The sequence below is a fragment of the Nasonia vitripennis genome, chromosome 1, assembly GCF_009193385.2.
Source record: "Nasonia vitripennis strain AsymCx chromosome 1, Nvit_psr_1.1, whole genome shotgun sequence".
NCBI classification, from domain to species: domain Eukaryota; kingdom Metazoa; phylum Arthropoda; class Insecta; order Hymenoptera; family Pteromalidae; genus Nasonia; species Nasonia vitripennis.
The window spans coordinates 12,852,163-12,877,181 of NC_045757.1; the positions used below are offsets into that span (position 1 = coordinate 12,852,163).

Consider the following 25,019-nt stretch of genomic DNA (forward strand, 5'->3'; position numbering starts at 1 on the left):
TTGCTAATAATTATTTTAATACATCTATTTGAATATTCTACAGAATCATTTGTTGTTAAAATAAAGTAGTAAAAATTTATTTTCTAGACGTTTCTACGATGTTACCGAGTCGAGAGTTCGTTCATTTCTTTGTACTTGATATTTTCATCGATTATCGTGGTAGAAAATAGATTTTTTTTCGGCAAAATTACCAGACGGGGTCCATTAGATAGTTTAAAATACTTTCGTGCAATGCAAAAGGAAGCAAAAGAAGGTCTCACCGAGATTTGAACTCGGATCGCTGGATTCAGAGTCCAGAGTGCTGACCATTACACCATGAGACCTTGACGTGCGTTAAAGCAGATGTCTCTGAAGAAGACAGGAAACGAAAAAAAACGGCTATCTTGGAGCAACTTTCTAAAATTTTTGAAAATCATCAGGAACCTGTTTTTTACAACAGAAGCAAACTAAAGGTGGATTTTAGTGATTATTATACTAATTTTTGGCAAAAAAAAATTTTAGGAACATTCGCAATTATTATATTAATCGTATTAGTACAACTTGGTAGATTTATATATCCTCCAGGTTCTTAATAAAATCATTGCCAGGGGTCATTTTACATAATCAAAAAAAGTAGTAAATATTTTGAAATTTTATTTACATAAAATACTTCTAGCTTACAATCTGAAAGACATGAAAATTGTAAAATCAATACTTACAGTTTAAAAACAAGAAAAGTATAAGTGACTATATTTAATGGATATACGCTAAATTTGAATTTTTGAAATCTCTGATGTTCGCTTCTCGCACAATCGAAAAGCAGATTAGTTTTTTGACGAATGATAATGACGTGATAATAGTAACAATACTGTTTAATATCGTTATCATTATTAAATTTTTTGTCAGTAATTAATGTAGCATAATAAAAATAATATTCATCATCTTACAACTTTAAAATCTTCTGTTTATAACATATATGTATATAAATTATAATTATAACATACAAACAAGCGGTCCGGCATTATCGTCTCGGCATACAGAAAATCATTTATTATTTTTTTTTCTTTTTAGTTTATGTATGTACTTGCTCATTATAGTCAAGTTCTCTAAAAGCCCCATATTTATATTGTTTGTCTTTCATTTAGCATGATTTTCTTTTTCTTATTTTTGCAATATCACTAACGCTTTTTGCACATCGAAACTTACAAGTTTTTGCTTTTTGTTATTACTAAGGGGCTCCGTAAAATAACAAAAATTAATACTTGCTTTGGAATAGCAGTCGCCATCTTCGGCGTTTTTAATTCTACATGATGGACTGCTGCAAGAAATTTGCATAATTGATACAATTACAGGTGTTTACTTTTTTTTTATATATATTCGATAGTGTTGTAACATTCACTTGTAAAAATTGATAAAAGCTTCAAGTACAAATGCGGTACGAAGGCGATATATCAATTTCTCAAGCTTCTGTGCGGTTTTTCTTATTAAATTTCTACAAATCACAAAATCTCTTAAAACCTCATCGTTACCATCGGCAACGATTACCATATTCAGATGTTATACTCCCTGCTCTAATAAAGATTCGCAATTTGAAATCCTATAGTCAGACCGACCCACAAATTAGAACTTTATGGACATAACAATATCGGATTTCAGTATGCTTTTCACCCATTTCTCTTTTTCAAAGTATGATTCCTTGAAAAAATTTTCTTTTCTAAAAAAAGAAACCACTCTGACATCTAGACATAAGGCTCAATAATAGAAAAGCAGACGCTCCTGAGCACTGCCGGACAAGAGTCGCCATCCTCGCTTGATGTTCAAATACTGAATGATGGCGCGGACACAGATTAACATACCTGAAAAATTTTAATACATAACATTAAATTCAATACATTCAAATCAAATTTATCAATTATAGCAGCTTATAAGCTTACCAAAAGCCATAATGAGCCACCACAGCCAAGAATTTTCACGGGAAGCAAGATCAGTCGAGTGTTTGACAATCAAGGTCCACTTGGTTAAGGAAAGGCCAAAACCAGATAGTGCCCCATATCGCGAGGCAATCGTGTGACAGAAGCACATGAGCAGCAAAAAGCCAATCCAATTAAATAGGAATGCAACTGAAAAACCAAATCAAATATTTTGAATCAATACTTTCACATAAGTGTTATTAATTGGTGCACTTGCTGATGCTTACCTAAGAAGGCAGTAAAGAACATAAAGTCTGTGCCCAGCATTCGACTTTCTGGATCACCTTCACCATCTGTGTCTATGGCCAAAATAGTCAAAGGTTGTTGTGGTACTCCAGTGCCACATGGCTAACAATAAGAATGTTAAGTTATTTTTTTATTCTGCACAGGAAAACCAAAAGCATGAAAAATATTTTACTATAAGAGATAACCTACCAAGCCTTGCGGGTGAGTCTGCGGTAATGGTTCTCCCTGCAATGTTTTCTCCCGTTGTACTTCTTCATAGCTGGGCAATTTCGTGGCAACTTCATAAGGTGGTGGAGCCGAAAAGTCTGGCTTTGGAGGTGGAATTTCTTCACTTTCCTTTAAAAAAAAAGAAATCATTGAAAAATACTATTTCAAATGTAAGTTAAATTATTAAAAAAATCAAACAGCAAAACTTACAGAACGTGGCAAAAGTACAATAGCTTGAGCCCTTGATGACATATGGGCCTGCTGTAGCACTATTTCATCAGTTTGATTTAAGCTTACATTATGATTCATTTGACTGTTTCCAGAGTGTGCGGAATGAGCAGCTGGTAAGCTTGCTTCACCTTCTACTGATGAGGCTGATGCAGCCGCTGCTTGTGGCTGCTGTGACTGTTGACAAGACGTTTTGTGAATATAATTAGAACTGGATACAGTGCCAGATAAATAAGATAAGCAAGATAACATTTTGTAATATTAATGTTGATGCATTTGTAACAGTATATCTAATTTTACACATTCTTCAAATTGAAAATAATGTTAAAAACGGAGATTCTACAGTTAAAGCAACTTAAATACTTCAATTTATTTTGTAAAAAACTTGGATTTTATAAATTCACTTTGTTTTGTTATAAAAAACATTCATTGCTATATTTTATTTATCTTAGCATTAGTAATAGAATCTGATTCATCCAATAAAGTACAAAAATAAAACAACATCCACACTTACTTTCAAACTAATGACAACATTATAAATAGAAAATAAAATAATATAGTTTAATAGACCAAACACTCTATTAGCCCAAATTAAATTGATAATTTCTATTAGACATATATTACACTGAACATCAGAATTAATTGAAACAACAATGGATTGGAGCATAGTAAGTGGAGTCCAAGTCCTAACAAATTTAAAGCAACATCATTCATTGGAATAACAAATACAGGAAGGCAATATTAGAAGATAGACCACACACACAGTGCAAAGGTATCAGCTTTGTAAATTATGTAATGGAGTTGACAAATCATTTAATACTGGGAAAATTTCATGCGACATAACTAAATTAAACTATACTGTTGTTCCATCAGGGTTACAATTATTCAACAATAAGTACAGTCTTGAGCAAAATTTAAATCAGTCAATGTGTTGCACTTAAAGTGACAATGAGCAGAATTGAAATAGCTGGAACCTAGCTCTCAACAAATTTGGAGCAAGTTTGCGCAATGAAATGAAAATAGCTTCCAACATAAAATTCACCCGAGCAGCACGTAATCCCAATCAACTATGAATCAATTAAATCATTAAAGCTCAGACCATTGTTATTCTAATGGCACCAGTCTCAATAAAAACATACAACACAGTCAACAGTATAAAAAACTGCATTTGCATGAGCAACATTAAACTACAAAGTTCTATATCGAGTTCAGTATCTTCAGCAAACTGACAACGATCAAGCAGCCATTGCGCCAAATGACATTCTTGCTTCAACTGATAAACAAAAGCTTTATCCCTACCCGAGTCTCATGCACTAGCACACAGAGAGTCAGTCAAGCGAAGCATCACCCAAAAACCACACTTTGGAGCAGAACAAGGCCTTCAATTCAGAGGACAACCATTGATACAAGTCAGCCAAGCGCTTTGTGAGACGTCCGCATCGTAGTATTATGAAAAAAAAAAAAAAAAATACACGGCAGGAGTCGAATAACTAGCACGTAAACTTTCACACACAGTCGCAGGCGGCTCACGGACACAGTCGGCGATGAAAAAACGAGCCAAAGAGGCGAGGAGTACCATATTGAAGCGGACGTTGTCGTTGTCCATGGACTCGCCGTGGGGGTTAAACTCTCGTTCCTCTGCAGCAGCTCACGTCTCGGGCACTGCACGACTTATTGCACAGGGTGTATATGAACTAAATACGACGATGGCGAACGCGGGATGTCGACGCCTACTGCCTGCGCCTCTGGCTGCTGTTTAACAGCGCGGTTATGCTACTCTCACTCCACACATCGTCGTCGCGTATTATTCACTCGCGCCAACGGCCCAACGCTCGCCGTCTTGCTCCCTCTCTTGATGCGTGCGTGCGATGGAGAGAGGGAGAGAGAGAGAGAGAGAGAGAGAGAGAGAGAGAGAGAGAGAAAAACTGCGCTGCCTACAATCGATGGGCACAGACGAGAGACGGTGTGTGTACGTGTGTCGCTGCTTTTGATAATGTCGCGCAGCGCGCTCGAGACTTTCGATGTGTTTCGGAGCGCACGTGTGTGGGTGAGGGTCGCGCGCTTGTGGAATGTTAGTGAGGCTCGTTTGACGTAGATTTGTGAAGGAGTATAGAGTAGTATGTGCGGCTTACGAGGAATGAGGTAACGTGACGGTTGCAGACCGTCGTACAACGCTTTTCGATTTATAACTTCTCTTACTTCATGTTCAAAGTGCATCTTAATTCTTATCATCTGGCTGCTTCAACTTTTATGATTTTCAGGGCTATGAGAGAAATCGCTTTCTCGCTTAATATACACCCTTTGTAGGGTTGAATATAAAAAAATGTATAAATTTTGCTGCTCCTTGGATTAACTTGCTGCCAATTGCTCGTTAAAATATTTACTGTCTCAGTACTGATGCATATGAGCTTTGGTATTATCAATAGCCATTATCATTTTATCGACGAGACAAATTTTTTCACGTTGACATTTTTAATTCCCAAGATTAAGCCATCAAATTTTCAATTTTAATGATTAGGAATGCGGTTTGAATACTTCATTCTGATATTCAAGTTCATTTGGAAACCTTACTTAATTATGCAAGAATTATTAAACTTCTATGAAATAATTAGTATCACTACAGCTAGCAAAAGTTTTATGCAAGCATCATAAGTAAATACATTATTCATAACTCGATAAAGTCTGTTCTGTATACTTTGAACTGTACCGTTCAATTTATTAAACAGTGTATACCTACATATGCTTGATATTAAATATTCGCATTGCATGCCATGAAATATTTTAATTATGACGAATGAATAAGAGTTGTAGATACGTATGCTATGATGGACTCACGAATTTTGGGGAGCCTATTTTTGAAGCATTCGAACTGAGTTCCGGTGCTGAATCAATGGCCAATCAGCGCTCGAGTAGCTGCTCTGCTCGCCCTCTCATTGGTCGAAGCGCCACGAATGCTTTGCTGTTGACATCCTGGAACCGGAAATGAAGATCAAACATTTTAACAACAATCCTCTAATTATCAATGATTTTAATAAAGTCAACTAGCGAAAATCATCAAAAAAATCCTAGGCGACGAATTCGCGATTAATTCGTCGAAATATAAGAGAATCGCGAGAGAAAATCGAGAAAACAAAATGAAGCCGAGTCCACAACAGCGTCTAACAACCGTCATTTTCTGAGCTACAGGATTGGGCAAGTTTTGATTCTGGGCCTCTCGTGTAATCGACTGAACGAATGCTCTTTCTACTATTAAAACGGGTTGAGACTGAGACAAGCAAAAAGAATAATGAACTTTTTCCTCCGACGAACAGTATAAACTGATTTCATATATACATACTAACCTCCGAACTCCGCAGGAGAGCAGCTTTCGAGCGCAGTCCTCCACGTAGTTCGGAAGCGTCATCATCTTCACGAATACCTCGACTTCTAGAGCCTCGAGTGCACCCGGATCCCCCAATGCGATTCGATGTATACCCTTCCCGGACAGCTGCTCACGAGGCGAAAGTGCAAACGACGCCTAACCTGTTTACAGTCTCTCGGCTAACCCGCGTAGTGGCTGCGCAAACGGGCACTGCGCGTCGGTAGGCCGAGCCGGCGGCAAAGGACGCGCGCTACGGCGGCCAGCGGGCCAGTCAGTCGCAAGCCGATCGTCAGTCGGGACAGAGCTATAACGCCTATCGTTGCGTACGCATTTTCCGTCTCTCAGCACATCAGCACTAGCAGCAGATAAAACTCGATCAACCATGACGGAAGTCTTCAAGCTCGGTGATCTTGTCTGGTGCGTATATACTCGTGATTTGGGAGTGATTTCGACGGAGCACCGCTCCGTCGCGGTAAACATAACCTAGGCGCGAGCGCCGCGCCGACTGTTTTTCAAATACTGACGCTAGCGCTGTCTCTCTCTCTCTCTTCTGTTGCAGGGCGAAGATGAAGGGATTTTCCCCATGGCCTGGCCGGGTAAGTCTGAGACTTTTCTCTCTTGTTGTTTTTTTTTCGGTGACGGCAGCCTGCAGCAATGCGGCTCCCGCGCTTTTCACATGCTACCTACTGCGCTGCACGACTGCGGTCTCGTTCTTTGCGCGTACTTGTTTATGCCGTAATTGGATAGGGTACCGTTTCTCGCTGGAGTGCCTAGAAACTCAGGCGGGCGCGTTTTCGTCTTAGCAGAGTGTAATAAGTATAAGCGCATAAAGAGCTGAAATATGTCAGATCGCGCGAGTGCTTGAGGCTCTCCATGCAGTTTTCGGCATCGCTCGGACTATCGGTGCATCACGGAAGGATGACGAAGTATGGGTGCATGACGTTTTCGGTTGCACGTATCTCGGAGCTCCGTGATATTTTGGGAATAACACGAGCGAGGCTCGATAAGCACAAGAGTAGTTGTTGAGTTGAGAAAGAGGTTGTAAGTTAGATAGTAGAAGGGTGTAAGATTCGTCAAAGTTTTACAGCTGTTTACTGACAGCGTCTTGCATCGATTTCGTACTTACATTCTACTTCTGAACGGGTGCCGCCACACCCGTTCTGAATTCGAATTGCCGCGCAGATACGGATCGTTATAACCTAAACTTGATCGTGTTTACTTCTTTGATTAACCCTTTCAAAAAAGTAGATGCTTCTTTTTCAAAAATGTATCGTTGTTTGAGCGCTTAAAGTGGTAAAAGCTGAATTAAGATTTGTAATTAATCATTTTTTTGGCATTGCGGTTTAAATTTTGAGTCTCATTATCGTTTAACAAAAAATTAGTTTGCAGCAGTTGTTTGTGCTTTATATATACTTAGATAAATAATATGATGCATGTAAAAAATCTAATTTTTGTACTAACATATTCAACAAACTCTTTATAAATTATTATTTAGTTTTATTTTAGGTTTCGAGTAAATCTGACATTATAAATAAAAATCTTAATTATTCTTTGCTTGAATTTATTGAATTTTACGGCATTGCTAAAATTCAAACGCAATTTGTGATCATACACATCAGCTCATAACTTAAAATAAACCAAGTATGGAACAAAGCTCGCGTAAAACATTTGTTTTATTAATTATTGATTGATTAGAAAACATATGAATTTATTTACGTGAAATGAAGCTGAGTATACGCATTTTTTATGTTATAATTTTGGAATTTAATTTAAAGGTATCAACCCCTCTTGCCAACATGAAAAAGCCAGCAAACCCAAAGAAGGGTCCAATCTATTGCATCTTTTTCTTTGGATCTGAAAACTAGTACGTTCAATTTTTTTAAATGTGAAGTTATTTTTGTATGAAGCCCAATTATTTAATTTATTGATTTGCTTACAGTGGTTGGATTGATGAAAGCAATATTAAACCTTATCAAGAACATAAGGAAGCTTGTAGAAAATTATGCAAATCAGAAGGATTCAAAAAAGCGTGTGATGCTATCGAAAACTTCATTGCTAATGGCGAGGTATATATCATTACATCCAACCTTAATTGTCATTGTTTGAATATTGTTTTAATATAACAAATATTCCATAGGTGTTTGATGATAAAGTAGAGGACTCAGATACTTTGTTTGATAAATTAAAAGATGACAGCATTAATACAACAGTTGAAAAGAAAACTCCAAAGATCAAACCAAAAAAAGTAAGTTTTTTTTCATTCATATAAAAATAGAACTTAGTAGAATTGTATTCTAACCAATTAAAATGTAATTTTATAAAACAAAATGTATACCAAATTACATAATGCTAGCCACCAAGTTATGCATATATTTAAATTTGTAAAATTATTTTTCTATTGACATTTTTTACTGCACTTTTCATATAACACAAATAAAATTTTTTTGTTTATTTTAGTTAAAAACATACATACCTTTGCAGGAAACTCCAAAAGTGAAGAGAGAAAGTAGGGGAGGTAGTAGCGAACGTCGTCCCGCTAAAAAGCAACGGACAGATTCCAATGCAAGTAGCAATAACCGTCTCGGTAGTTTGAGTCCAGCAATGAATCATTCTACACCATTGAGAAAAAGTGGATCTCTTTTAGATCGTCCAGGAAATGTTGCTAGACCGGTAAGTGACATTGGCCCTTACCTTGTTCTTACTTATAATTAAAGTAAATTTATTTGATCACGTACTGCTTTGCCTAAGATTCATCAAGAGTAATAATCGTTTTATTATCATACATTATTCTTACTACAATAGTGTTACACGCTTTATTTTTCGTCCATGATATACTAATATAATTTTAATATATTGTCATTGCAATTGTCACAGGTAACTCCACCATTAGATGTCGAAACTTTATCGCAGACACTTAAAGACAAGAACATCCGCGCTTCCAGCTTGAAATTTGGTTTTCTTGGACTTGGTATCATGGGTAGCGGAATTGTTAAAAATCTTTTAAACAGTGGACACAAAGTCGTCGTTTGGAATAGGACACAAGAAAAGGTATGTTGTTCATTTATTTTAATTAACTTGATGATTTAAAATTGTAATTGTATATTGACTTAAAAATTACGTAATTTTACATGAGTTTTTGCATTCCGTTACGTAATTATTACAATCAAATTTTAAGATTAATGTCGCCTTTTTAACATATATTCGTACAAATATGCAATACCATAACAATTACTTCAGTGATAAACTAGGGGTGCAAATTTTATCATTGAAAATATACATTTTATTATGTTGATTTATGCATAAAACACATAGCCAAAAGACTCGAATCATGGAACGAGATTATTAATATTATTATTGAATGCGATTTTATTAACTATTAATCATTTAGGAGTTTATACTTACTATATAAAAATTATCATTTGCCCTTATATATACTGTATGTGTGAACGCGTGCGTGTGTCTGTCTATATGTGCGTGTGTGTGCATGCATATGTGTAGAGACCCAAAGTCATCTATTATAAACTAAAATTTGCATTCTTTTCAAACTGAGACACTTCAACGCGAATACAGTAAATTTTAATAGATAAGAACGATGCCGTTGATATCTATTTCAACAAATAAATATCAAATTGATACAATCAATAATATGAACTATATACGCATTTAGAGCGATTTTTCTATTGTGCGTTCATATAGAGCTTTTGTTCTTATTTGAAAGAAGTTTCAAAAATTCGTGATGACGTCACAAAACGTAGCCGTGGTTTTGATACCGTGTGACGTAATAATCTCGCATGATTTGTTAAATAATGACAAAATTAGTGGTTTCAATAAAACTATTATACCACTAAATATTAAGATTTGACTTACAAGGTTTAGGGATTAGGTAATTAGGTTTCAAACAATTGGCTAACTTATAATCTCCAACAATATTAAGTTTTATTACTGAGAAATACAGTAAGGATTTTGCTTACAAAGCGCATAGTTGTTCGATGCACTGTCGTCACTATATATAAAAAGCAAATAACTTGCGCCTTTCAATTTGGTAGCGCATCGCCCTATCAGTCACTTGCGCTTCTTCCTAAGCAATACACTGAAAGAATAAACTTCTAAATTTTTTTGTTTCTTATTTAAATCTCTGATACGTCTTTTTTACGTGTAAATCAGAATTCCTTATTATTGCAATATTCTAATTATAAGCAGTTGACCTTTTTGCCATCCAGATCAAAAGTATAGTATCAGAAATAATCATTAAATTGATATGTATAGCAGTCAAAATATTGAATGCAACCACTCCAAAACATTTTAAGGTTTCGAATTTATGTTATGAGTAATTTATGATACAAAATAAGAGTAACTCCAGGAACAAAATTAAATTAAATCTGTTGATAGATTACGGATGATTTGAGTTTAAACTTTTATAAATATGATTATAATATTGTCTTGAATGCCTAAACGTGTATCGTGATTTGAGCAACAAGATATAACTTGAATAATTTTTAATCAAAATAAGTGCATTACTTTCAAATGCCTTTGTTTGTTGTACTTTCAAATGATTTTACGCTTAGGTTATGTTTTATTGTATTTAAAAACTTGAATTTATATGGACATTAGAATAAATTAACTTGTTTAATTTTTATTCACAATGATATATTGTTGATTAGACTCTTATGAAAGAAGTAGAATACTGACTCAATTTTTTGTATCATAACGTTTTTTACACACTTTAAAACGCTTATAATATTTTAAATTATATTAATATATTTGATCATAAAAAAATTGTTTAAAAACATGTCTTAAAATTTATATGTAGTATGATTGAATTGATAACAGCTACAGTATTTATGACGACTATATTTTTTCCTAAATACAGAAAGGATACAATTCAACATTTTTGTAAAATTCCTATATAGGATACATCTCGTATCATTTTCTCTCTTCGAAGTCTTTATTTATCTCCTACATTTTATTTTGCATGCCAGACTGTCGCCTTGTAAATGTCTCAACTATCGTTAACCTATATAAGTAATCACATCCCAAGTTTTGAAGTTTCAACATTAGCCTTTGCGCAATTCACAAAATCCAGAAATGTTATACTTAACGCCGCGTACTTTGTTACGTGCGTATTTACTAAAAAAAATGGACGTTATACGGCCGTATTTTCAATTTATAACAACCTTTTTATTGGTTTAATATTCTTCTCTAAAGTTAGTTTCTTATTTAAACATTGAATTGATCGTATTCTCAAATATTTAAGTAGTATTATTTCTCGTTGCATGAGTTTAATTTCTTTATCGTTAATCTTGAATTTATTACAGAGACATCCGGTACGATATGCCCTTCATGTGGCTCAAACCGAAGTTTCAGTATTTTGCAAGTTTTTAAAAAAATTTGTCGGAGTCTGGCGAGCAAATATTTGTATTAGTTGAATTTTTTCCGTTACTCTCAGTGTTGCGTTGTGTATTTATTTTTGTTTTGAATTATATCCATTTAGCATAGAGTGAATTGCAAACGGTAAAAGCACTATGTTATAACTAAATAGCGTTGAAAAACCGATTTTGAAGAAAAACTTAAACTTACTACCCGCTAATCATTAAAAGTAGATGAGGCACTGATTTTTTTTTTAATAGGTGAATTCACAGATTTTATCAGAGATTTTTTAGTTATTGAAGTGTAGAATCAGCGTCTGCTTCTTAAAATTGTTTGTGTAGTAATTGTCACGATTCGTTGCACTCAATAGCAAGATATTATTTTTATCTGAGTAGCTTTTGTTTCGATTTTCAAGCGCGTTTTTGTGTCGCTTAAAAGAAGAAGTACTTGTAACAACAAGACTGCCGAATTTCTTCAAGCTTAGTGTGTGTATTTTAAACAAAACGAAAACGCTTGAGTTTGCATCAGTCTTTTTGGTGTTCCATTGTTTTTTTTATCCATAAAATTTGTAAAACTTACGATTAAACAAGGGGCTAAAAAGAAAGCAAAAAAGGGTTCATGTTGAGTAAAGTTCTGTATTTCACTTTTATTTATAAAAATCATAATAACAGCACTCATAAAACCAGAAGAACTTTTGTTGTTCGTACACTAAGTTTATTGGCTAATTTTTTTTATAGTTGGTATAGTTTCTCTCCCTACTTTTTCGTTTAAGAAAAGGCTTACTGCATCAGGAAAAAAGACATGGTTTCTAGCTAGTGAATTAGTTGTTCTTTAAGAGTAAAATGTTGGAGCGTGTTATAGTTGTAAGAAGAATAATAATTTGTGTAAGAAAATTAAAGTTAGTTAATGGAATTCGGCAGTCTCGAAAAGTCGTGCATGTATTATAATATGTATATTGTATACCCAAGGAAGGAACTATTTCCTACTCATTTCACGATAAAACGACGTATAAAAATATATATGTAATACAAGGGAAGCATAAGTACGAGTCTTGCGTCAGGTGATCGGCTTTTGTTAGAATGATTATATTTTTATTTGCCAAGTTTTGTTTGCTTGTTCAGTTTCGATGTCCTATGAGCATTTTCTCGTTACTTCTAAAATCGTATATAGCTATACCTTTGTGATTACTTCCAACATTTTTCGGCAACCCTAGTAAGGTGACTTTTTTTGCAATATTTTTTCACTCTTTGGTCACAGGACTTGAAACTCCATGAAGCAAAGCTTCACCATATTTTATTGTTTCTTTTTTCACTACTTATACTCGAATCAATCGCCTCTAGCGTATGATCGAGAAGCTCCCAATAGTTTAAATTATTTAACTAAAAATCTGCCTTCCGTGCCAAAAAATTATTTTCCTTGCTACATCTGACAAGCGGAAGGCTTGATACATATAATTATTAACCTTGAAAAATCACAGCGAAATTCTTGCATAACTAGTCTAGCAGAGAAAGAAAACGAAAGTTTACAGTCGAACAAAATCGTTAGCTTCATTCTCTTTCCCTTTATCGAATTCAAAAGTAGAGTAATACTCAAAATTTTAACTATAAGAAAATCTATTTACCACAACTATATATCCAGTCGATAAATCAAATAAAAAAAGAATAGAATCAATTGTTCTAGAGTGGCCCTAACTTTCGGTTAGACTCTATACGCTATCATAGTTTTTCATCAAAGTCATGCTTTTATGATGAATAAAACAATGCGTTTATATTTTTAGACCTTTTATTTCTCATCGAAGATTGATAATATATAGGTATCGAGAAAAATAGACAAAAAAAGTTATCGATAATCATAATCGCAAAGCATTGCGATGACACAATGATTTGCAACTTACATATAAATTTTTCGTCGAATTTACTTCAATCAATAGACATGATACATCGAAGAATCGACGTTCAATAATATTGTATAATTTTTTTCGTACTTTCTCACAGCTTTCTTTATTCGATAAAATTCAAACAACAATTTTCGCGCCCGTTTCGGGCCTAATCCAAATAAAGCGGTACGCTCGTGCATGTCTCTCGCATACAGAACGCGCCGAGACACATTTCTCTACTTCCAAATCCGATGATAGTAATGATAATCGTAATAATAGCAATAATAATCATAATCATAATGAAAATAGTAATATTAATAATGAGTCGTGCGCGTAGTTATATGTATATTTAATTAAGAAACGAAAAGATATAGCCCATCTTCGAAGAAACAATTTCTCGTTCGAAAAAGACGAATTCACGCGCACTTATTGCGACGATTACGTAATACAACAAACATAACGAAACATAAGGTACGCCAGTGTGCCGATTTTGTCATCGCGTCCTCGTTTCTATATGCTACACTCTTCGCTCACTCTCCCACACACGTCGAGTCGAAAAGTCTCTATAGCGAGCGATGTATAATATATATATATATAAGTATATTATATATATATATATATATATATATATATATATATATATATATATATATATATATATATATATATATATATATATATATATATATATATATATATATATATATATATATATATATATATATATATATATATATATATATATATATATATATATATATATATATATATATATATATATATATATATATATATATTATGATATATATTTATTTCATACTGTACACTAGAACGTTCCCTATATACGTGCGTAAGCTCCGCTCGCGTCGGCAGCGGCGGCGGCTTCTCTCTTCAGTCTTCGGTTAACAACACATATTCACACACACACACGTCTGAGCGGCCGTTTTTTGCCATGCTCTTCTCCTTCTTCTCCGCACTCCCTCGCGTTATTTCAGTCATTCAGCTCGGCAGCTCTTCGACGCCGAATGCAGCTGTCTGGATTTGTCGTAGTCTGCAGTTTGTTTCCGGTGTGTATAGGAATCGATTAAAATTGACACCTAATGTAGGCTCGATCATTGTTGTCGTAGCGTTGATCGCTTGCCCGCAGCAGCGGTATTGATCTTCTCGCACAGTATCTCGGCCCTTTGCTCCCGAAAGAATAGGGATAAACTCAAAACTCCGTAACTGCACCACGTGTTCGTCTCTCGCACTATCCGCGTCTCTTCTCTTCTTTGTACACTTCGACTCATGTACTACTTTCTTCGGCGATGCTCGATCTTCCGAGCGGCGTACATTCGTATCACACCACTGCGACAGCGCAGCAACAACAACAGCAACAACAACAACAACAACAAGAACAACAACGTTATAACACACCAGCACGATCTTGGTAACGGTAAAACTATGTGCGGGAGGGCTGCGAGACCCAGCAGCGGCGTTTTCAGAGTCTGGTCTCGCGGGGCAGCTCGGGCAGGCTTGCGCTGGGCAGCAGCAGGCCCAGGATCTCGGGCGAGGCCCGAGTGTCGCCGGCGAGGGTCTCGGCGCTGGTGCCCCGAAAGACGGGCCGTTCCATGCCGCTGACGACGGTCGACGAGCTGCCGAACTCGTCGATCTTCTGGAGGAAGGCTGGGCCCATGATGTTGACGAGGGGCCGGGGCGCCGGGGGCCGGTCGTCGATGTAGTTGATCACCTGGACGCCCTCGAGGTGCAGCATGTTGCTGGCCCCGGGGCCGCGGGGCGAGCAGGAGGACAGCTCCGTGGGGGTGTAGTACTCGCTGTTGATGTCGTCGAGGCTCGCGCTGTAGGCCGCGACCATGCCGTCGATCTTGGCCTTGAAATAGGTGTCGACGTTGTTGATGTCGTCGGCGCAGCCGCCGGCGCTGGTCGTCGGTCCGTCCACCAGGTCCTTCGGATCGAAGACCCCCGAGTCCGAGCGGCCGCAGGAGCCGCTGCGGCAGTTGTCCAGGTAGAGGTTGGGCAGGTTCTCCAGGACCTTGTTGAGCGTCTGCTGCTGGTACTTGTAGGACTCGCGCAGCCGGAGCACCTGGTGGGCGCTGAACTTGCGGATCTTGTTGCGCTGGAAGACGTAGTTCTCGCGCACCCAGTTCAGCTGGCTCGTCGAGTAGTCGCGCACGCGCTTCACCTGCGCAGACAGAACGCGGCCGTTAGCATCATTCGTACTATTTATTCGGGAGGGCGTGAACTGCTGATGCTCTAGACGTACCTGATCGTAGTACTGGTCTCGCAGGGTGGTGAGGTGGTTGGTGCCGTAGTCCCTGATGTCCCTAATGTGGCGCATCTGGCCCTCGTAGCTGTCGCGAATCCACTCGACCTGCTGGGCGCAGTTGTCCTTGATGCGGTGCACCTGCTGCGTGTAGTTCTCCCGGAGCCGCTCGAGCTGCTGGCTCTTGTAGTTCTCGATGTTGTCGAGCATCTGGTAGACCTGCTTGGCTCGCGGAGTCCGGCCCACGTGTCGGCAGCACAGGCACCACTTCTGACAGCCGCACCTACGCTCAGCAAGCAGAGGCCCGTCGGGCTTTGATTTAATCGTTGCCGCACTGCGCGCGGGATCCGCTGTCCGCTCGGGACGGGGCATCTCGTTGAATTTGGGACGCAAGCGGGAAGAGGGAAAGATCGACTCACCTGACGAAGAGGTAGCGCAGGAACTGGACGAAGAGCGTGAGCAGGAGGAAGCCGGCCGCGCTGGCCGCCCCGACGGCGATGCTGATGATCTTGATGCGGTAGCCGGTTATGGGGTCCATGCGCAGGGTCACGTACGCCGTGGCGTTGGCTATGGGGTTGATGGCGAAGCACTTGTAGACGCCGACGTCCTCGCGGTGCAGGCTGCTGATGTAGAGCGAGCCGTTCTCGAGCAGCCGGATGCGGCCGTCGTCGTCGTCGGTGCCGAGCGGCGCGAGGCCCGGGTAGTCGTGGACCCGGGGGTGCCGGACGAAGGCGTCGGGGAAGGAAGGGTCGGGATTCCAGTGGAAGACCCGCAGCCTGGGCGTGACCCAGGTGAGCGAGGGCAGCGGGTTGCCGGTGAACTCGCACTCGAGCACGACCTCGCGCCGGATCAGCCAGAGCTCGCTGCCCGACGTCGTGTGGGCCAGGCTGGGCGGCGTGCAGTTGAGGTAGCGCAGCGCCTCGAGCGTGTCGATGGTTTGGGTCTCGTGGCCGCAGCGCAGCCCGCTCTCGAAGGCCGCGCGGTGCAGGTGCTCCTCGGCCCAGCGCACGAACCAGAACATGCGGCAGTCGCAGGCCCAGGGGTTGCCCTGCAGCTCGAGCTGGCTCACGCGGCTCAGCTGGGCCAGCGAGGCCGGCAGGAAGGTGAGGTCGTCGTTGCGCAGGCTCAGCCGGCGCAGCTGGGGCGTGTCCTCGAGGACGTGGGGCCCGAGCTCGCGCAGCGGCCCGTCCCCGATCTCGAGGGTCTGCAGCTGGCGCAGGTGGCCGAGGTCGCCGTCGTCGAGCTGCAGGATCCGCGTCTCGGAGAGCAGGAGGCTCTTGAGCCGGGGCGTCGCGGCCCAGAGGTTGCGCGGCAGCTGGGAGATGCGCGAGCGCGAGAGGCTGAGCCAGGAGAGGCCGGAGAGGCCGCTGAAGGTGCTGGAGCTGAGCCGGCCATCGCGGGTGATGGGGTTGCCGCTGAGGTCGAGGCGCTCGAGGTTGCCGAGCTCGGCGAAGAGGCCGCGCGGCAGGAAGTCGATCTTGTTGTCGTTGAGCTCGAGGAGCCGCAGCTGGCCGAGGCCGGAGAAGAGCTGGGAGGGTATGAGCGTCAGCCGGTTGGCCGAGAGGCAGAGCTCGCGCAGCGCGCGGTTTGGCCTGAAGCTGTGGTCGGGCAGGGAGACCAGCCGGTTGCCCGAGAGGTCGAGGCGCAGCAGGTTACGCGCCGCCTCGAACGCCTGGAAGGGCAGCACGCCGATGCTGTTGTCAGCTAGGAGCAGCGTCTCGAGGCCGTCGAGGCCCTGGAGGAAGCCCGGCGGCAGGCTGTCGATGGCGTTGCCGCTGAGGTTGAGTCGCTGGAGGCGGGAGAGCCCGCGGAAGGCCTCCGCGGGCAGCCTGCTCAGCCGGTTGTCACCTAGGTTCACGGCCTCGAGCTCCGGGCTGCCGCGGAAGCCGTGGGGCTCGAGCCGCTCGATGCCACTGGCCGTCCAGGCGAGGTAGCGCAGCCGCGAGGCCGGCTCCAGGCTCGCCGAGGGGATCTCCGAGGCCTGCACGCGGTGCAGGGCGACCTCCTGGAGTTCCGTGCCGAAGCCCAGGCCCAGGAAGCTTCGGTCCTCGCAGCGCATTCGCGATCGGTCGTCGCTGCACTCGCAGCTGCGCGGACATGCTGCTGCTGCTGCTGCTGCTGCTGCTGTCGCTGAAGACGAGACGCTCGCAGCCGCTACCGCGAGAGTCAGCAGGATGGCCAAGTTCAAGCGGAGGGCAGCGGGCCACGAAGCCACCCTCATTCCTAAGACCTGTGGAGCGACAGAAAACAAATGGTGGGCTCGTTATTGTCGTCGAGCGTGAATTATTCATTCATTCATTTTTCATTTAGCGTATAAACGCCGCGTGAGAGTACGAATTTCGTCGCGTGGCCCCTCGCGCACTCGACGCTCTCACCGCTCGAACAAAGAAAACCTTCTCTCTCCCGGCGGTCGTTCGGTCCGGAAAGGAGATAAAAAAAAACCGGCCAAGGCTGCGGTGCACGGAAAAAAGTCACGACTCGCTAGCGACGAAGAACGATCGTCGGAAACGCGACAAGTGCTGCACGGCGGCCGTAAAATCAATCGGAAAACGTCGGAATCTCGTTGCTCGCGCACGCACGAATACACTCTCACAGGCAACAACACCAAGCACACTCATCAGCTGTCGTACCTAATTCGGGGTCGAGAGTACGCGAGCGTTGCCCGGTGTACATTGGCGAGAAGGCAGCCGCCGGCCCAGATGACGAGCTGCAGCACGACGACAGCGGCGGCGGTGGCGGAGTCGAGCTCGCCTCGAAATTTCTACTGCTGCTTGTGCCGCGATCTTACTCGCCGCCGCCATTGCTAAGGCCAGCTACGAGCTGCTGCTGCTGCTGCTGCTGTTCCTCGCTAACCTCCTCGCACTCGACGCACTGCTCGCTCGAGTCTCTCATGGTGCGACGTGTGCTCTATTATCCGCGCGTGTGTGTCTATCTGTCTCGCGTGTGGGTGGCTACTATCTCGCGCTCTCTCTCTCTTTCTCTCTCTCTCTCTCTCTCTCTCTCTCTCTCTCTCTCTCTCTCTCTATCTCTCTCTCTCTCTCTATCTCGTGGCGAGGACGTGTGGAGGGAATCGCGTGCCAGAGCCGAGTGCGAGCCAGTCGAGCGTCCGACTGCCGAGCGGCCGATGCAAAAACTGAGTTGTACGTAGAGCAGAACAGCAGCACACAGTGTGTGCGCGCGCGCAGACGCTGCCGCCTCTCGGGTTGGTCGACCGTTTCGTTTCCCCTCTCGAAAGCGAGCGGCGGCTGCTGGGAGAAGTTCGCTGCTGTGTGAGTGCTTGTGCACGCGCTGCTGCTCGGTTTCACTCGATGCTTATAATATGCGCGCGGTATATGGCCGAAATGGGACTGGGAGAGCCAGCCGATGGGTGTTATAATATGGATTGTTTTTTGCTGTAACCTAGTCGTTTTGAAATGATTCAAGAAGCGTGTTTTTATTTTTCGTACACGCGTACGCAGATCAACCTTCGCCGCGGTAGGTCACATGACATTTTTCCCGTATACGTGTTTACGTCGAGCAGAGCCTCGCATTTACTCGCATTCGGTCTTTCGTCGAGCTACGTGCTTGTATACACCCGGAACACATCGACGGGGTTGTACAGAGCAATTAACTGTCCTGCGATCATGATGGTAGCTCCGAAAAAGCAAACATCCGTTATATGCACTGTGCGGACTTTTCCTTTGATCGGCCGTTTTCTCTATACACTTCCTCGTGTAAAATAAGCGACTGCCCGCTACTACTCTTTGATGTTAAACCAGGTTGGGTAAGAACATCCGGGCTATAAACTTCGAGTCTCTACTCGGTTGTGTACATACGTACGTAAACACGAAGACGTTACATGTGTGCGCTCGTGTTTTGCAATCGCCTGTATAACTGTTTTGATCAGAAATTGTGAAACGCTCGAAAATAGTTTTGTAACTCATTTAGTTATATCGAGCTTAATTACACAACCGTCGCCGGCCAGCAACAATTGATCGTATAGCGAGCAGTGCTAAAATTAGAAATTTTGTACATCCTGGTACTTTTGCTCGATTTCGTTGCTATAATGGAAGCTCCGCAGTGCGAATCACGCAAAAACAAGTAATTAAGCAGTGTTGTATTAATTCAAGACTTTAATGCGAGTTCACGTTATTTACGCTGACGTATGTAATTTTCAGCCAAGCGTGTGTGTTCGGTATACCGTACGCACCGAAAATTGACGCAATTAAGTGAAGGTTATTGCATTGTTCTCTATGTATGTGTGTGTGTACACACCAGATGTTAATATTATTTCGTGGCGCGTTTATTAACATCTGTACGGCCTCGGAAACTCGCGTAGCTGTTCCTCGAGTGTGTGTACGACTTGGACGTTAACGTATATCTCCAGCGGCGTAGATAAGGAGTCGAAAGTGGAAAATAGAGACATCAGAACCGACGGAATTTCTGATTATATAGTTATTTTGCACAAAGAGCTAAATAGGCGCGTTAGAAAGCCAGAGCAATTATTATTGCCTTTCTGAACTTACGACGAACGAGGCAAACTTCACTTTCGAAGATAAAGTGCCGGCAGTAGCTGTAATTAATTATGTGACCAGTAGTGTGTAGAGTCGTTACCCTAACTATAATATAACGAGTTTCACGATTTTTTACTAATGCGCGTACGTATCTATAGCGTAATCATGGCGTTTGTTCGATCGACGCCATTCATCATGTCGAACAACAGTATTATCTCTCGAAAAAGGAACCTCGAACAAAGAGCGTCTGTTAAATTTTATCAAAACTTGGGTAATCCGATATCGACTCTGAATCGACGAATAACGAAATGTAGTACATTAAAATTAAAATGTTCATCTCTCTGCGAAATTGCGGGAAAATCCACCCTGGAGAAACGGCCGTCAATTCATCATCGCCTTGTCCTTTTCACTCTCGGCCTCTCGACCTCCCATTCAGCAACACCAGAGAGCGAGAGAGAGAGAGAGAGAGAGAGAGAGAGAGAGAGAGAGAGAGAGAGAGAAAGCTTCCTTCGTCCGCCTCTTCCTTCCTGGCGTGTATAACGCGGCAACGTCGCACGCGACCTCCCGGGTCTGCGCGCGCACAGCTGGTAGCTTCGAGAAATCCCTGGCGAATTTCGCAAAAAATTTGCTTTTACAGCGGGCACTAAATTTTCCCAAATTCTAAACTGCGTATAATCTGCATCTCAGCTGTAGAGTACGTAATGCACAGTCGATATTCTCCTCTCGACTAGAGCCACCGTATAGAGTCTTACACTTCAAAAGCGGCCGAGTAAACTGCATTTTCCAAAACTTCCGCAGAAACGGGCTGCACTTTGCCGCAGCGGAAAAAGTAATATCCCCGACAATAGATATAGATACTGCATGCATGCATCCCGAAGAGGTGAGGAGAAAAAAGTCGCGGCAACCGCATCAAAGCCACGCGTGTGTCTGTGTGTAAAGGGAGAAACTGCGCCACGTACACGTATATTATACGCGCGGATAAAACTTGCTGCTCGGTATAGGTATAGCTATATACACAGGCACTGCCGACTGCAACACACCGACGGGAGAAAGAGCAGCAGCAAAAGCGGCCGGGCGAGAGTTTACGTGCCGCTGGCCTGTAGCTATAGGTATTTCTGTGAGCCTCTCCTCCTCCTGCTGTTGTACAGCTGGAGCCGAGCCTCGTATACCTGTATTGAGGTCCAAAGGCGAGGCTTGTCTCTGTCTTTCGCTTTGAAGAAGCGGAGCGCGTGCAAGGCGCTGTAAGGCGCTGTGTTGCCGAAATTTCAAAGTCTCAGCGACGCTTGAGGGTTTTATGGATTTCATTAGCGATGCTGCGTTGCCACGCCGAGAAAACTATTTCGTGCACATACATTCTGTTAAGAGGGGAGAGGATGTACGTGGGTGGATTTTGAAGTCGCGCGGATTTTTTGTGAATTCTGAGAGGATGTGGAAGAGTACTTCCATTACAGATTCGCCTTCTTGCGGTTAGCTCCCTCGAGCACCGATGCGCGTTATTTCAGGAATATCCTGCAAAGACAGGTGTCGACAGTCAGAGCGCGGCCTGACGAAATTGCAGCTGCTCGGGGCCGGAACAATGCGCTGCTTCTTCTGCTCGAGTTGTGCAGCGCAGGTGAGAGCGAAATTTAAAAATTCATTGTGTATATTTCACTTGCTCGCGAGGATTACTCTCCTTTCGACTTTGGAAAGCCCCGAAAATAGCTCGAGCGGGTCAGCGTGGATTGCGGGCATGCAAACAAACAAGAAGAATCGCGAAGCGCATGAAACAATTTATTTCGAGAAACGTCACGTCTCTTCTCGTAATTAAAATTGGGTTATTATAGCTGTCGGCGCGAATGACGCAACAGCCTCGGGAAAATTCATCTCCATATCCCTACGAGAGAGTAGACCGCGTATAGAATTAATTCATTCATGAGAATTGAAATTCAAAAATGGAATAAAAACACGAGGGCCTCTCGTACATCCCGCTCAATTCCGCCAATTAATCTCGTGTCTATATGGGTACACACATACGCAAACACGTTTGAGAAACTGGAATAATTGCTTTCCCCCTCGAGACCCATCGGCGACAACTGCTGTACAGTCCGCGCGTTACATGTCTGCTGCAGCAAACTTAATAAAACAATGTATAGGAAGTCTCGCTGAACTTTCTTGGAGACGCAGAGCTTGTGTGTTTGCCGCAGCGCATACGCACACAGCTCGCGGGGGACTTTTTCTCGAGGAGAAAGAGGACAACGCCAGAGCTTGCGCGACGGTTAATCATTACTAATTAAGCGACGGGTCGTGCCGCCGGGGAATTTCGAGAGGACAAGACACGAGAGGGACGAGGTCGTCGCTGCAGTGGCGTATACTTGCTACTGCCGTTGGCTTTTGCGACATTCGTCCGATCGAGATAGAGGTGATTTTAAAACGGCGCTCCGGAAAAACAATTCCGAGAGAGCCAGTGACGAAAGCTGTGCAGCACTTGTTTTAAAGCTCGGCCATATAGTGTATACACACGCAAGCGCACGTGTATATTTACGCGCCCGCCGACGAGCTTTAATTGCCCGCTCGCGCACTGGGGAATTTTCGCGCAAGCTTTAGTTCTCTCCCGCGCATCTCTTATAACCCCGAATCGAATTGAGATTCTAACGCCGGTTACAGAGTAGCTTTTTCCGCGCTCCTCGAGGGAAAACCGGAGATGAAAAATTCCGAGCTATCTTTAGTCTTGATTCCGGTCTATTGTTGGCAATGACTGGCTCTTCTTTTTCTCGATCATGTTTCGACAATATCATTTCATTTCTCGTGATGCTGCTGCAGAAAGAAAATGATGCTGCGTATAATAATCAGGGCTCCGACAATATAAAGGCCGTCTCGGGGGAAATACAGAAAGGCGCAAAATCGATGCTGCCCGGCAAATTTCATGCTATATCCTCGCATCGCCGGCGCGAATCGCGAGAAGCCACGCGCGCGCGCGCGCACACACACACACACACACACACACACACACACAGAGCGAGTGCAGAGCTCTCGGTCTTTCCGCGCGCTAAGCGGCCTAACGAAATTCCCGATAATCGGGCGGAATCCAATTTCCACGTGTCTGTATATTTACACCTTCGCGAGGAGGTATATACTGCATATCGTGGCGAAATCGAATAAAGCCGAGCTCGACCTCTACGGGACAACCTTCTGCTCTCGCTTCTACTTTCACCATATTAGACTCGCCTCACGGGACGAGAGCTGTTGCTTTCGATTTCCATGCGAGAGAGATCCGAACGGGAAAGTTCTTCTCGGAACTTTTGGCTAGTTGCGTAACAGCGTGTCGCGGTTATTGTCTTCGATAACGCTCGTTATTTTTTTTTCCATAAAAGCGGCCGCGGTTTGCCTTCTAAGAATAGCGACGCGGAATCCTTGTATAGTCGGAGTTTCTCGCTCAGCGCGCTGCAGCTGATGCATCCCACTCGCGCGAGAAAAATGCCCTCCATTCCCGACACCGCTGCTGCTGATGAGGCAGCGTAACGAGGAAATTACATCGGAGAGTCCACGGTATACGTACTTATTCTTCTTGTCTCCTGGAAAGATCGCCCTCCTCGAACAGCTCGGCCGTTTTATTCTCTACACCAGCGGATGTATAACGCGAAAGCTATTTTATCGTCCCACTGCGGCGGCAGCACAGCTATGCGCGCGCAAGGACGCGTGTGCGCTTTTTCACTTGCGGGAATGGAAGAATTTCACTCGCGGAGTACGTTGCCAAGTAGTGCAGCGCGGCTCTGCGTATATAGAAATGAATTTCATTGTTTCGCGCTATATACGTGTAGCCTCGGTTGCACCGATCGAAGAGCTGCGCTGTGAATATTTTTCAGGGCACGTTCGCGGCAATAAATCTTTAGCCTTCCTGTGCGACCAGGAACCAATACATCATCCCTCGCGTTATAATCCGCGGCGCGCAGCCTTTCATCGACGTGATTCAGCCCCGATAACGATCTCTAAGGCCCTCCTCTCTGTATACGGAGAAAGAATACAAAGCCGATCGATCGGATTCGTCAATTATGCTAATCCCCTTTGCGAGCAATCTCGGTAAAAGCCTAGCCTCCGGAAAAGAAGTATATACCAGCGCGATCTCGTCCTTGGCAAGTGCCCTCTGCAACGAGCAAGAGGGATGGGGCTCGCGTGTCGTAATGAGGATTTGTGCTTCACTCGAGAGAGATTTTTTACTCTGCGGTAGAGTGAGGGAAAACGTTATTTTACATTTTGATATAAAGAGGAAGCAAAAGTGCGTATCCGCAGGAAGGAAAAAAGCATCGCTATCGTCTTCTTCCTCCCGTTCGGTTATCGTCTGATGTGCGTCACGTAAAAGTATACACGTGCTCGCTGTGCCAACTCGGCGAGGAGTGTATGCCTTCTGCCGGTTCTCTCTCGCTCGGTCAGGGGCAAACTGCCACCAGACGTCGAGAACGAGGGTCGTCGCGCAGTTTTCGGGATCACGGATGTATTATGGGGCGACCGAGGTTCCATTTCGCGCGTTTACTTTTCCATTAGACCGATGCTGCGTATATCCGTAAGCGACTTTGTTTGGGAAAGTTGCGCTATGGCCGCGGGGAGAGACTTATTATTGAAAATATCACTCGCGTTGTTTGAACGTTTGTTCTAATCTTGTGTTTTTTCCTTTTTGTTGCAGGTGAGTCAAAAGAGTCATATCACTGATTTTTTCATCGGAGCGTAAGTCTTGCCATACTTAATTCTAATCTTATAGCTAATTAAAACTGAAGTAAAATGCGCATCGCGCATAAAGGGGTGGATGCAAATTAATTAAATAACGCGTGTGACCCAGTTGGTCGCAGTTCAATTGTGCGGGAACTAGGTAAATCTCGTCACCTGTTCGTGCTTGTTAGTCTCGTGTAAAGGTGTTTACTATGCCTGGCGCCATAGGATTTTCAATTGAATTTGTCGCGCACAGGCTCGCTCGACTTGAGAAAAGTCGCTATTTTTCTTCGCCTTGTTCTTCTCGTGAATTCAATTTCAGTTTTTAATTGAGTTTATACCTTTTTCT

General features: G+C 42.8%; 3 protein-coding genes and 1 non-coding gene across 6 annotated transcripts in view; 1 reads left to right on the forward strand and 3 right to left on the reverse strand.

Annotated features, from left to right (window-relative positions):
• Nucleotides 1-251: 251 nt before the first annotated feature.
• On the reverse strand, nt 252-323 carry TRNAQ-CUG. Its single transcript has one exon. It is a non-coding gene; the product is annotated as a tRNA-Gln (tRNA).
• A 295-nt stretch (nt 324-618) lies between these two features.
• On the reverse strand, nt 619-4,691 carry LOC100113627 (NEDD4 family-interacting protein 1-like). Of its 2 annotated transcripts, none has more exons than XM_032602312.1 (6): nt 3,930-4,392; nt 2,613-2,807; nt 2,385-2,531; nt 2,177-2,297; nt 1,914-2,099; nt 619-1,835 (listed from the first exon to the last, which is right to left on the reverse strand). In XM_032602312.1, exons 2-6 carry the CDS (start codon nt 2,709-2,711, stop codon nt 1,732-1,734), a joined length of 657 nt encoding a protein of 218 aa, XP_032458203.1. In that variant the 5' UTR covers nt 2,712-2,807; nt 3,930-4,392; the 3' UTR covers nt 619-1,731. The 2 variants fall into 2 exon arrangements, with proteins under 2 accessions (XP_032458203.1, XP_001602038.1); XM_001601988.6 differs by having other exon boundaries at nt 621-1,835; nt 4,207-4,691.
• Nucleotides 4,692-5,837: 1,146 nt separating this feature from the next.
• LOC100115847 (putative oxidoreductase GLYR1 homolog) overlaps nt 5,838-25,019 on the forward strand; it is a 37,099-nt gene continuing 17,917 nt past the window's right edge. Inside the window, exons 1-8 of one of the 2 annotated variants that reach the window (XM_001600402.6) lie at nt 5,838-5,940; nt 6,061-6,408; nt 6,551-6,587; nt 7,767-7,855; nt 7,931-8,057; nt 8,129-8,236; nt 8,449-8,661; nt 8,866-9,039. In XM_001600402.6, the coding sequence (XP_001600452.1) occupies nt 6,374-6,408; nt 6,551-6,587; nt 7,767-7,855; nt 7,931-8,057; nt 8,129-8,236; nt 8,449-8,661; nt 8,866-9,039 (783 nt within the window). In that variant the 5' untranslated portion in view covers nt 5,838-5,940; nt 6,061-6,373. The remainder of the gene's footprint in view (nt 5,941-6,060; nt 6,409-6,550; nt 6,588-7,766; nt 7,856-7,930; nt 8,058-8,128; nt 8,237-8,448; nt 8,662-8,865; nt 9,040-25,019) is intronic. The other variant, XM_003426936.5, reaches the window with a different exon arrangement.
• Nucleotides 14,237-18,841, reverse strand: LOC100678635 (leucine-rich repeat and immunoglobulin-like domain-containing nogo receptor-interacting protein 3). Its single transcript, XM_003426935.5, has 4 exons — nt 18,128-18,841; nt 15,917-17,727; nt 15,498-15,780; nt 14,237-15,416 (listed from the first exon to the last, which is right to left on the reverse strand). The coding sequence occupies exons 2-4, from the start codon at nt 17,716-17,718 to the stop codon at nt 14,715-14,717; spliced, it is 2,787 nt and encodes a 928-aa protein (XP_003426983.1). The 5' UTR covers nt 17,719-17,727; nt 18,128-18,841; the 3' UTR covers nt 14,237-14,714.